At 47.0% G+C, this 13,920-nt stretch overlaps 1 protein-coding gene across 2 annotated transcripts in view; it reads left to right on the top strand.

The window, feature by feature from the left end:
* CAPRIN2 (caprin family member 2) overlaps positions 1-13,920 on the top strand; it is a 743,926-nt gene that overhangs the window by 530,565 nt on the left and 199,441 nt on the right. For both annotated transcript variants that reach the window (XM_069228195.1, XM_069228194.1), the window contains one exon: positions 13,779-13,844. In XM_069228195.1, the coding sequence (XP_069084296.1) occupies positions 13,779-13,844 (66 nt within the window). The remainder of the gene's footprint in view (positions 1-13,778; positions 13,845-13,920) is intronic.

The raw sequence follows: 13,920 nt of genomic DNA, 5'->3' as shown, positions 1-13,920 counted from the left end.
CGTCGTCGAGGACCTCTTATTGCCTGTATGACGTCAGACGGCGTCGCGTGCGAGACAGTGACGTCCTCGTCGACGTGCAGAGACTAGTAAGAAGATTTCCGTCGAATGCTGGCGCCATGGGAGTATTCATGAGGTGAGGAATCCACAGGTAGTTGTATCCATCAGAATCTTCTGCATCCTTGATACTGGAACCACTGCTCGATTTCACTGGTAACCCAGACAAGACTGCAACTAGTAGGAGGGCGCCTACTGCAACTGTGTCCCCATGTATTGCAAAGTATCTGCAACTTCCATGGCCATGCATCCTCCAGAGTCACTTAGGACAGCAAGAATGAATCTCCCTTGGAGTGAAGGAGTCACTCCCATGCATCCGCAGGCACCTCATCATAGTCCAGCGGTTTGTGGATCCTGCTGTCCCCTAGCTCTACAACATAAGTGGTGGTTCAGTTGCAACTTCCTTGCAACTGTGAAGCCCGTGGTCCTTCTCTGGACTGCTTGGCTGGAACCCCTGTGCACTGTCTGCTTGTCGTTGCCAAGGCTTTTTGGCTCTTCAGTCCAAAGACCTCCTAGCTCCATGAAGCCCTGGCCTCCAGCACTCTCCAGCTCAAGAACGACATCCTCTCTGCAACGTGAGCATCCCCTTTTGAGGCGCTGATGAGGCCTCCCTGTGCCTGCTGCGAGATGGTTCCTACTGGAGGCTCCACAGATTCCTGCTGGTTTTCCTGTGTGCATTCGCTGGGGTTTACTATAAATATGCCAAATTCACATCGGACTCTCTCAGAAGCTGCCTTTCATCAGAGCTGATCTAGACGCAGTCCATTTTTCCTTATCCTCCTGAGCAGTGAGTCCAGGATATTCAGGTTAAGATACTGATTTTTCGGCCTCTGTCCTGGATTTTGGTGAGACACTGAGGCTGTTGGGCCTCATGTTCTCCTGTATCATGTTAGTCAAATATGCCAAATGGCATATGAGCGCTCTGCATTGGGACCTGAAGTTCCAATGGGCACAGCATCAGGGGAATCTTACCAACACGGTTCAGATCTCGGAGGTTAGTAAACTGCGATTGCATCAGACCGACTCCTCTCTACCCCAACCTGATCTCACATTAGTGAAGAATACGTCACTTCTGGGACGGGGCAGCCATCTGGGAGAGGTGGAGATCAGAGATCAACTTATTGGAGCCACAGGTGATATGACTTGCATTGAAAGCATTTCTTCCTGTTGTAAAAGGGAAGATGCTGCAGGTGTTCATGGACACCACCACCGCAATGTGGTGCTGCAACAAGTAGGGCGATGTGGGATCATGGACCCTTTGTCAAGAGGCCCTGCGTCTCAGGACATGGCTGGAACAGCAGGGCATAACCCTGGTGGTTCAACACCTGGCAGGTTCTCTGAACACCAGGTCAGGCAAACTCAGCAGTCAATGCCTAGTGGATCACAAGTGCTCTCCATTCGGAGGTGGCATAAGGACTCTTTCAGCAGTGGGGAGAGCCTTGGTTAGATCTGTTCGCCTCCAGAGAGAATCCGCAATGTCAGCAGTATTGCGTGTTGGAGTTTCCAAGGTGGCACTCGCTCGTCACAAGTGGAGTTCAGCCCTCCTGTACGCTATTCCGCCCTTACCACTTCAACCCAGAGTTCTCAAGAAGATCAAGAACAACCGGGCCCAAGTAATTCTGGTGGCTCTGGACAGGGCTTGGGAGAGTCTGGTATCCTGAGCTTCTGAAAATGAGCATTGATCCTCTGATCAGGCTGCCCCTTCAGGAAGATTTTCTGTCTCAGCAGCAGTGGAAGGTTCTTCACCTGAAACTGTTAACTCTGCGCTTTCATGTGTGGAGATTGAGTGGCGACAGTTGACAGCCTTCGACGTTCCTCCCGAAGTCTGTAAAGTTATTCTGGCAGCCAGGCATCCCTCCACTAAGACGGCATATGCCTGCCGTTAGAAACGATTTGTAAATTTATTGTGCAGAGAGATCTAGTGATCCTTTCTGCTTCTCTCTGACATTCTTCTCTTCATCGTATCCCTTGCCCAGCAGGGTTCTGCCTTGGGCACTCTCAAATTTGATCTTTCCGCCCTATCGTCGTTCCTTCGGCTACCTGATCAGCCTGATTATTCAAGTCACCTATTGTGCATAGATTTCTCAAAGGGCTTGTACATATGTTTCCCCCTATGCCCTTTGTTGGTCCTCAGTGGGGTTTAAATCTTGTTCACAACTTTCCCTTTGAGACATTATATAACTGTTCCCTCCGGCTGCTCACCATCAAGACAGCCTTCTTAGTGGCAATACCATCTGCCAGGAGGGTGAGTGAGATGCGGGCTATCTCATCTAAGCCAACGTATCTCACCATGTTCCCAGACAAGGTGGTACTCAGAACTCATGCCTCGTTCCTTCCCAGGGTGGTGACCCCATTTCACCTGGGTCAAAACATCACCCTGCCCACCTTCTTTGCTCCACCGCATCCCTCTAAGGAAGAGGAGCAGCTTCACTGGCTGGACCCAAAAAGAGCGTTGTTGTTCTTCCTTAGTGGCACAAAGAGTTCTGGGTAGATAATCAACTCTTTGCAGGGTATGGGGGAGCAAAGAAGGGTCTGGCAGTGCAGAAACTGTTTTGCGCTGGGTTGTTCTATTCATTAAGATCTGCTGTGTACTGGCTAAGAAGCAGCCTCCTGAGGGCTTATTCCACCAGGGGCAAGGCTGCTACCACTGCGCTAGCACAAGGTGTTATAGTCCTGGATATCTGTCAGGCAGCAACATGGGCATCATTGCATATGTTTGCAAGACACTACTGCTTGGACAATCAGGTCTGTAGAGGCGGGCATTTTGCATGTTCGGTACTACAAAACTTTCTAGTATAAGGAGATCTGTCCACAGCCCACCGGCAAGGGATTATTGGTTGGGTATCTATTCTGAGGTAAGTAATCTGCAGCTAGACGTCTATCAGATGAACAAGCTACTTACCTTGGTTAATGCATTATCTGGTAGAGACTACCTTGCTGCAGATTCCTTACACCCATCTATGCCTCCCCAATCTGTGAACAGATCTGATAGGGTAAGGGAGTGTCCCTTTCAGGGCCCCAGTTTTTGCACAGACAAACTGTTAGTTCTTTCTATGGCTCTGCACTTCTGGCGTGGAAGTTAGTGGAAAAAGGAACTGATATACACGCGCCTGGGTGGTGCCTTTTTAAGCAACTCTATAAATGACTGACATCCGAGATTGCTCCAATGATGACGCCACGCAGATCCGAACTACTTCACCCAACGTCACGCACAAGGGTGTTGCTCAGCAAAACCTCCGGATTCCACGCTGATGCTAGGAAATTCTAAGGTAAGGAATCTGCAGCTTGATAGTCTCAACCAGATAATGCATTACTGAAGGTAAATAACTTGTTCATTACTGACCCCTCTGCCTAAAGGGTAACTGACTATAAGAGCCAGGTGAGATCCTAGTAAGGGCACGGACTTCACTAGTTTCCCTAAGAGCCATTCACTGGCCGGCTTTATGTGAAGCATGCTGCAACTGTGTAAGCACTGCTCTTCTTTTTTCATAGGTTTTTGGATGTATATATTAAGATCCTGAAAAATCTGAATGGCATTTTGCAAGCACTTGCCATGGAGCACAAGATAGTGGATTCCTTCCCAACGGAAGGCCATTGTGTTTTTCCCGTGGTTGGAGCAGCTCCTAGGTCTGCTCTACAAACCGTATTGCAGGTTTAGCCTCGATTGATTTATGATCCAATATGTCAGGGTCGGCGCTGTGCTTGCTAATTAAATTCTGACCCGCACGGATTAGACCACATGGTTATGCCAGTTTCCAGCTCGGCACTAGTATAGCCTTTTATTTAGGTAACTGACTTGCACGTAGCTCATTCCTCAATGTGGCAGTCTGTTATCCAGACAGTCTTCTACAAAGATGAGTGCACAATTATCTCACAAAAAGGGTATCCGTTGTCCTTTGGCTCTGGGTAAAAACTGTCCCCTTTAAACTGATATTGTATTACCCAGGAGACGTTTTCTGCACAAGCCATATGTGATGTGTAACTGGGATCTCTGAAACCTCCACCCTGCTGTTGTGACCTGTCGTTAAAAGTATGAAAAGGAGCTGACCTCTCAAGATATGCAACGGGCCCAGCTGGCTTGCAAGAAAGGAGCCAACCGGAGACAGCTGGCCAGACCCAAACTAAAGATATCTGCTTTGCAAGAGGGCTGAGTGATCTGCAGTGCACACTCCAGGACTGTGGATTATGAGCTTGTTTTTATCTGACCGTCTGTGGGATATTTGTCAGTTGGAGCTCTCGTCTACCTCTTATATTTTTTTTGTTTTTGTTTTATATTTCGTGAGAAATGCAAGTGTTCCCCGTTCTCTGTAGATCTTATGGTAGTATGTGTTGTCCTGGTTTCCCTGATTATGAAACAGTTTGAACCATCTCTCTACACTCCTTTTGATACCAGACCGTGATAATGGCTTGGAAGCCATTAGAAGGCGAGAACAATAACTGATCGTCCTTCAATTGTAAGTGATGATTTGCCTATAATCTCGGACTCCAAATAGACATTGTACCTTTGTCTTGTAAACCAGTTCTTAAGTACCCAAACGTATAATCTGACATGTTAATCGTGAGTATCCAGTTGGAGTACAGTCGTACCAGAGGACCACCGGGAGGTCCTCTGTAAATGCCCCTACCACTGTACTACCAGTAGCTGCTCCTGGACCCAGAGAATACCCCTTACACTGTGGAGATATAGAACATATATGGTGAGCAAGGCCTGAAAGTACTGGTATTGTCTTAAATTTTGTAATGACTTTTCTCACTCCTACATGACCTGCTTAGCGTTCAGAGGCCCTTAAATGTCAGAATCCTTTGGTCACAGCAGATTCATTTTGAGGATTGATGTTTCATATTTCTTGCTATTGGAGTCCCTCTCTTCTCCTGCTAGCAGCCGAGGGTGAGTGGGTTGAGCAAATGATGTTTAATTTGGAAGATTAGTGCTAGAAGCCACTTTCGGTTTCTGCGCGTTTACAGCTAGACCAGCCAGTGCATAATGAAGGTCAACAGTCCAAACGTTTCTAGCTTACGCGACAAGAATTTTCAATTCTATTAAGGACACGAAGGCGATGATTACGCTTCTCTTTCTTTACTGACAAAAAACAGCCGCCAATGAAAATTAAAACTACAAAACCCTTGAGGTCACAGCCTCGACATCACCCCCAATCAGGGTCTACCCCTCCCTATATATGACATATCCACCAAAGTCCATCCTCTTTCTTTGCTCTAGAAGAACTTAATAAAACAAAATGTCCAACCAATAATGTAGGAAGTTGGCTCTGTATGTACTATTTCAAAGTAAGAAATAGCATGCACAGAGTCCAAGGGTTCCCCTTAGAGGTAAGATAGTGGCAAAAAGAGAATTCTAATGCTCTATTTTGTGGTAGTGTGGTCGAGCAGTAGGCTTATCAGAGGGTAGCGTTAAGCATTTGTTGTACACACACAGGCAATAAATGAGGAACACACACTCGGAGACTATGCCAGGCCAATAGGTTTTTGTATACAAAAATATATTTTCTTAGTTTATTTTAAGAACCACAGGTTCAAGATTTACAAGTAATACTTCAAATGAAAGGTATTTCACTTAGGAACTTTAGGAACTTTGCATTAGCCAAATAGCATATACAGTTTTCACACAAATGGCAAATAGCTATTTTAAAACTAGACACTTAGTGCAATTTTCAACTGTTCCCTGGGGAGGTAAGTGTTTGTTAGTTTTGCAAGTAAGTACCACACCAGCAGCTCAGGGCCGGTCAGGTGCAGAGGTCAAAGTGGTGCCCAAAACGCATAGGCTTCAATGGAGAAGGGGGGTGCCCTGGTTACAGTCTGCCAGCCAGCAGGTAAGTACCCGCGTCTTCGGAGGGCAGACCAGGGGGTTTTTGTAGGGCACCGGGGGGGGGGGGGGGGGGGGGGGACACAAGTCAACACAAAGTACACCCTCAGCAGCACGGGGGCGGCCGGGTGCAGTGTGCAAACAGGCGTCGGGTTTGCAATAGGATTCAATGGGAGACCAAGGGGTCTCTTCAGCGATGCAGGCAAGGGGGGGGGCTCCTCGGGGTAGCCACCACCTGGGCAAGGGAGAGGGCCACCTGGGGGTCGCTCCTGCACTGGAGGTCTGATCCTTCAGGTCCTGGAGGCTGCGGGTGCAGTGTCTTTACCAGGCTTCGGGTCTTTGAAGCAGGCAGTCGCAGTCAGGGAGAGCCTCGGGATTCCCTCTGCAGGTGTCGCTGTGGGGGCTCAGGGGGTCAACTCTGGCTACTCACGGTCTCGTAGTCGCTGGGGAGTCCTCCCTGTGGTGTTTGTTCTCCACAAGTCGAGCCATGTGTTGTTTCAAAGTTGCTTCTTTGTTGCAAAGTTGCAGTCTTTGGGGAACAGAGCCGCTGTCCTCAGGAGTTCTTGGTCCTTCTAGATGCAGGGTAGTCCTCTGAGGCTTCAGAGGTTGCTGGACCCTGTGGAACGCGTCGCTGGAGCAGTGCCTTTAGAAGGGGGGAGACAGGCCGGTAGAGCTGGGGCCAAAGCAGTTGGTGTCTCCGTCTTCTCTGCAGGTTTTTCAGTTCAGCAGTCCTCTTCTTCTTAGGTTGCAGGAATCTATCTTGCTTGGTTCTGGGGGCCCCTAATTACTCGATTTAGGGGTGTGTTTAGGTCTGGGGAGCCAATGGCTACTAGCCCTGAGGGTGGCTACACCCTCTTTGTGCCTCCTCCCTGAGGGGAGGGGGGCACATCCCTAATCCTATTGGGGGAATCTTCCACCTGCAAGATGGAGGATTTCTAAAAGTCAGTCACCTCAGCTCAGGACCCCTTAGGGGCTGTCCTGACTGGCCAGTGACTCCTCCTTGTTTTTCTCATTATCTCTCCTGGACTTGCCGCCAAAAGTGGGGGCTGTGTCCAGGGGGTGGGCATCTCTACTAGCTGGAGTGCCCTGGGGCATTGTAACACGAAGCCTGAGCCTTTGAGGCTCACTGCTAGGTGTTACAGTTCCTGCAGGGGGAGGTGTGAAGCACCTCCACCCAGAGCAGGCTTTTGTTTCTGTCCTCGGAGAGCACAAAGGCCCTCACCACATGGGGTCAGAAACTCGTCTCTCGGCAGCAGGCTGGCACAGACCAGTCAGTCCTGCACTGAACAATTGGGTAAAATACAGGGGGCATCTCTAAGATGCCCTCTGTGTGCATTTTTTAATAAATCCAACACTGGCATCTGTGTGGGTTTATTATTCTGAGAAGTTTGATACCAAACTTCCCAGTATTCAGTGTAGCCATTATGGAGCTGTGGAGTTCGTTTTTGACACTCCCAGACCATATACTCTTATGGCTACCCTGCACTTACAATGTCTAAGGTTTGGCTTAGACACTGTAGGGGCATAGTGCTCATGCACCTATGCCCTCACCTGTGGTATAGTGCACCCTGCCTTAGGGCTGTAAGGCCTGCTAGAGGGGTGACTTATCTATGCCATAGGCAGTGTGAGGTTGGCATGGCACCCTGAGGGGAGTGCCATGTCGACTTAGTCATTTTCTCCCCACCAGCACACACAAGCTGGCAAGCAGTGTCTGTGCTGAGTGAGGGGTCCCTAGGGTGGCATAAGACATGCTGCAGCCCTTAGAGACCTTCCCTGGCATCAGGACCCTTGGTACCAGGGGTACCAGTTACAAGGGACTTACTTGGGTGCCAGGGTTGTGCCAATTGTGGAGACAATGGTACATTTTAGGTGAAAGAACACTGGTGCTGGGGCCTGGTTAGCAGGGTCCCAGCACACTTCTCAGTCAAGTCAGCATCAGTATCAGGCAAAAAGTGAGGGGTAATTGCAACAGGGAGCCATTTCCTTACAAATAACATGTCAACTTTAGGGGCAACGCAACCAGTGTGGAACATCCAACTTCAAGGCTAAGTCCATGGAGATCTTCCAGGAAGTCTTCTAATCTGAAAACAGAAATATAGTGCAATAATTTCTTGCCTAATAAACAATATACTCATATATATCAATTCTGGGAGGGATAATCAACTAAAATAATACAGTATCTTACATTACTTTTTATTCCATGAAAAAACATCGGTGGGATAATCATTGCCTCTGTGTCCTTGATAGAATTGAAAATTCTTGTTGCGTAAGCTAGAAAATTTTGGATTCTTTTCAGGACCGGAGGCTTCTGATTATGCTTGTTTAAAGCTGATCAACGATTACTGAAGCCACATCCACAATAGGTTTATGATAAAAGAGTTTAAATGTATAATCGGAAGACCAGTCTGCGGCTTTCATAATATCTTCTAGCCTAGAACCCACACTAAAAGATTTGGAAGCCATAGCCCCTCTCACAGAATGGGCTCCAAAGACTGTAGTGTCCATGCCTGCTTCTTGAAGCAACCATCTGATCCACCTGGCCAAGGTTTTTGAAGTGAAATCAACAACTGTCCACTCGAATCCCTACAAAATTGATGAGTGACATCTTCATATACTTTTAAACATTTAACTACACAGAATTTAGCATTATCTCTAAAACTAGGATAGGAAATGCAAGTAGAATAAGAGTTGGTAAGTTTAGAAATACTAAAAGCAACCCCCGAAGGAGTAAATACTCTACCTGCAATATCCAATGCTTTAACATCTCATACCCTTCTGCAGGAAAAAAGACAGAGCAACTTGGCTAGTTTCGCCGATAATTTTCTAGTTAAATCTTCATTGTCTGGCCAAGCCACCAAACATTTTAAGACATTATTAACATCCCATAATACCGAATACTTAGGTTGAGGGGGCCGAACTACTCTGATTTGTAAACTTTTGCGTGGCATCAGAGGGTGTTCTCCAATTGGTTTACCATCTATTCTGGGGTGTTTAGCTGAGATGGCTGATCTGAAGTTATTAATAGTCCTATAAGCCAGGCCCTGAGAGGCTAGATGAGAGAAAAAACCTGCTATTAAATGCACAGGGGCCCCCATGGGATCCACATTCCCTTGATTGCACCAATCCAACCATTGCTTCCAGGCAGAAGCGTATCTTTTGTGTGTGCTACGTGCCAAGGATTGGGAGATAAATAATTTAGTGTTTTCTGAAAATTGAGAGACTTGTTGCGATCCCCCAAAATTCTCCAAGCCATGAGGGATAATTGCCCCTCCAGAATGAGAGGATCTGGTCTAACAGTAGATCCTCCGATCTCTGGATCTGCACAGGGGATTCGCAACAAAGGTCTAGAACCACTGGGAACCAAGATTTAGCTTTCCAACAATGTGTCACCAGACCCATTTCTACCTTCTGACGAAGAACCTGGGAAAGTACTCGATGAATCATCGAGAAAGGAGGAAAAGCGTAAGTCAGTTCCTCTGACCATATCTGAGGAAATGCGTCCGATTTGAGAGCTTGAGGATCAGGTCTCCAACTGTAAAACCTCGGCAGATGTGCGTTCAGACGAGACTCAAACAGATCTATTGAAAAAGGACCCCAAAGGTGATTGAGGAAGCGAAGAACTCTGGGGTGTAACCTCCAATTGCTGACATCCCGAAGATACCAGGAGTTCCAATCTGCCGCTACATTCACTGAGCCCAGAATATAGTCCGCCGTGACAGATATCTGATGGGCTAGACAAAAGTGCCAGAAATCCTTCGCAATATCCTCAACCATTCTGGAACGTTCCCCCACCCCTCCACCCCCAAGTTTGTTTATATATCTGACAGCGGAAATGTTGTCCATCTTCAGGACGATACAACATTGAGTCTTGACGGGGGACAACGTCTTCACTGCAAAAGAGCCCACCAGAAGCTCTAGACACTTGATGTGCTTTCGGAGCTCTTCCAGGGGCCAACGTCCTCCCGTCTCCATTTGACCACATATGGCTCCCCAGACCCATCTGCTGGCGCCTGACTCTGATTAACTCCGGAATCGATGCAAAGATTGCTCTGTCATTCCATGCATCCATATGAGTCAACCACCATTGGATAGCAGATAATGCTCTCCTCAACTCATTCTTGATGGCCAATCTCTGTCAAAAGAAGTTTCAACTGGGCTGAAATTGAATCTATCTGTTGGGCTGGAATTAATTGAAATTTCTCTGTTTATAATAAACCCCAGGTCTTGGAGCAACTGAATGGTCCAGGAAAGATGGAGAAAGTATTGGGTGCTTTTGTTGGGCCATGATTAAAATGTTGTCCAGAAAAATAAGCCGAACGCCTTTTTCTCAAAGCCACTGCACCACTTGACGCATTACCTTGGTGAAACACCAGGGAGCTGAAGACAGCCCGAAGGGAAGAACTGCAAACTCGTAAAAATTTGTTCTCCAAAAGAACTGAAGGAAGCATCGATGAGGAGGAAAAATGGGACCATCCAATCCCCTTCTAATAGAAGATCTCGAAGGAGATGAATACCCTCCATCTTGAGATGTCGATAGACAATCCAAGAATTGAAGTGTCGGAGATTGAGAACTAATCGAACCTCCCTCTTTCTTTTGGACCAAAAAGATTGTGCTGATGAAGCCTCTTGGGTGGGGAAGGAAAAGAGCAGTCGCTCCTTTCTGAAGTAAGGTTTCGACCTCCAGATCTATGAAAGAACTCTTGTTGGGGGGTTGGGGGGGGGAGGAGAGGAGGAGGAGGAGGAGGAATGGAACTTTGTTCTGGTTTTGAGTAAAATTCTAGGTGATAACCTTGAACAGTTTCCAATACCCAAGAATCTTGAGTGATGCGAGACCAATTGTGTACAAATAGACCCACTCTGCCCCCCAGAACTACTTCCCCAGAAGGAAGAAGAAATATCTGTTTGGGAGGAATTCTGGCCATATTGTCCTGTATGTGGTCCTCTGGGGTTACGTCCTATGTAAGTTGGTGTTGGTCTGGTAACCTGAAGAACCTCTGCCTCTGTAGTAGGGTCTGGAAGTCTGAGGACTGAACCGCCTGACGTTCGACCTCCGAAACGCCTGGCCCCGCGAAAAAGGCCATTATTGAAGACCTTCTTGATGGAGGTTTGGACTTTATCTAGCGCCGAGAAGGTAGGCACATATTTGGCTAAATCATTGAAAAAATGGTCACCAAACAGGAGTCCATTAGCCGAAGGACCCGCATCAGCCTGGGCCAAGTCAGTCAGCTTGGGATCAATGCGCAAAAGGAGAGATTTCCTGCGCTCCGTAGAAGTGGCGCAGTTGGCATTCCCTAATAGGCACATAGTTCGTTGGGCCCATTCCAGTAGCACTTCTGGGTCAATTACCTCCTGTGACTCCTTGGCGTGGATCGCCAAAACGAAGATTTTTGTAAGAGGGCCGGATAAATCCAACAGTTTGTCTTGGCACCCTCGCCAGGCCCTGTCAATATCCTTCTTAGGGTCCTTCGCGTACTTTTTTTAGGAAAGTCACCATGTGTGGATCCAGTTCAGGGGTGTCTGCGACCTTGCCTGAAAGTGCCGGGCGGGGACACTCAGACCGTAGGGTATTTCCGACATCCTTTTCAAAGCCCTTTCGCAATCTAGCTTGCACGTACTCTGCCACTTCTTGACATGGGACCCATTCAGTAGAACGAGGATGAAAGATGGAAACCGGGTCAAATTGTAAATTCTTTACCATAACTGGGGTGCCGGCGTCATCAGTATGATGGGCTTTGCGTTTGCCCGGAATTTTCTCTTGAACAGAGGATTTATCCGTAGTGGATGAATCTGAACCAGAATGCTGGCTAGTTTGGCCAGAGGGTGTAGAAATAGACCGAAAAGCCCTATATTCATGATAGTTTAAGACCGAATTAATGGTCTGGTCAAGTAGGTCATCAGATGACCGGCCAGGCTCAGTAATATCGACTTCGACAGGGGTGGGGTTCCCCGAGCCTGCGCCAAAGCACCTGAACCCAAAATTAAAAATAGGTTGCGCAAAAGGACGTAAGGCTTTGACCAATGCCTTGTTAACAGAGTCCTGTACATGGAAGTCAAGGGCTTCAACAAGGCGCTCTTCCATATGCTGATCATATTGGCAAGCATTGTATTCCCCATACTGGTCAGCATTAAAATGCGCCATATATCTGTGCTAAGTCAATATATATTTTGAGGTCCCAATGCACAGATGTAAAGTGGGGGGGGCGGGGAGCCCCAAGTGCTTTGTAATTCAAAAAGTACTGGTTAAATGAGGAGGATAGCACTTTGCAGATAAGACTTTTTCCTAGAGCCAAACTCTTTGGTATTTTTTCAGCTCTTCTGGGCGTAGCTGAAGCGTTTCAGGCAATACATGTGTTTGCACCGGGAGAAAGCACTTTTTCTCGCTGGGAAGGACACGCTCGCACAGAGGAGAATGTGCGCATGCGTGCGTTCCCGGGAGAGAAGGCAATTAGAGGAACTGCCCTAACGCTTCAGGCCTCCTCACCAGCCGGCTTCTAAAAGAAAAAATGTGCGCACACGTATAAAGAAGAAAAACAGCAATAAATCCGAGATAATCAGAAAATAAACAGAGGAAAATACGTGCGAGCAGGCGCTTAACCCAACATGCACTTTGCCGACTGAAAGACGGAAGTTTTCACCAAACAGATAGTGAGCGCGAAGTTCGACTCACTTTATGACGAATGAAATTGACTAGTCAAAAGCTAATAAACAGAGGCATAAGGGCGCTTGTAGGCACTAGGCCGTGCTCGAGACATACATATATATATATATAACAACTTAGAAGTGTTGAAATGACTTATCTCTATGCTGCAGCAGCAGCGAAAGAGGACGGACTTTGGTGGAAATGTCATATATAGGAAGGGGTAAACCCTGATTGGGGGTGATGTCAAGGCTGTGACCTCATGGGTTTTGTAGTTTTAATTTTCATTGGCTGCTGTTTTTTGTCAGTAAAGAAAGAGAAGCATAATCAGAAGCCTCCGGTCCTGACATAGAATTTGCAGCCCTTTTCTAGTGATCCCTGCATGAAGGACTGCTTAGCTCAGGCAAGGTGATGATCTTTCATAGGGGTTTTTGGTAGTTCTTGAGACTTGTTGTGGTAGGATTGCATTTCCCTCTTCAGAGGAAAGTAATACTCGTCAGCATGGAGGAGGAAGAAACTAATTCTAATCGCCCAGCACTGGCTCTATTCGCTATTATGAAGGCACCTGCTTCATGCCTCAGGATAAGATGCATGCGTGTTTCTGTACGCCTATCAAGTTCTCCTTGCTAAAATAGAACGCCATAAAAAATCTTGTGAATTGTGTACACCTTATTGAACTGCATTTTTAGTGTGTGCTTTGGTCGTTTCCTGAACTCTTGTTATATATGGTTTTTTTTTTCTGTTTTATGCCACTTTGTACTTCCATGTTAACGTACTCTTTCAAGGAAGTGAGCTGAAGTTTACTGCGTGCAGGCATGATGGCGCCTTAAATGTGGGTACACTGAAAAAGTGAATTAGCACAGCAAATGTTTTCTGATGTGCAGCTCCGTGCCAGTGTCCTAAAATAGCCTCCTGACTGTTCAGTTGGAGTGTTCATTGGGGTTCTCTTCCGTTGCTTTCACAAACCTGGATGGACACCTGAAAATGTAATCTGAATGTTGTAAGACCTGCATCAAATAAAGCACTTCATTTAACAATTTTTGAATAAAGTCGCTACATTACGCCATTCATTGACTTAAGACAGCTTCAGACCTGTTCACAAAGAGAATACATGCCAGAGATTCAATGAAACAATGAAGACTGGGCTGTACATCTATTATGAATAACCCTGCAAGCACTCAACCTAAAAACACCTGCTGCTCATGTCAAACTCAATACCTAAATGGTGTCAGCCCGCCCTTCTCATTACGTCATCTCTAATTGTAGGCCCTGGCGCACCAGAGCATGTGGATGGAAGCAGAAGTCAGCGGAGAGCCAAGGAGGACCAAGATGGTGAGTTCACTAAAGTATTCCTCCCCTAAATTGCAGTGTCTGCTAGACTGTCACTGAGCAGCCAGCCATCTGAGAG

The sequence above is a fragment of the Pleurodeles waltl genome, chromosome 4_1 (assembly GCF_031143425.1).
Source record: "Pleurodeles waltl isolate 20211129_DDA chromosome 4_1, aPleWal1.hap1.20221129, whole genome shotgun sequence".
Lineage (NCBI taxonomy): Eukaryota > Metazoa > Chordata > Amphibia > Caudata > Salamandridae > Pleurodeles > Pleurodeles waltl.
The sequence above is the reverse complement of the archived record's forward strand: the minus strand, read 5'-3'. Positions and strand labels throughout refer to the sequence as shown.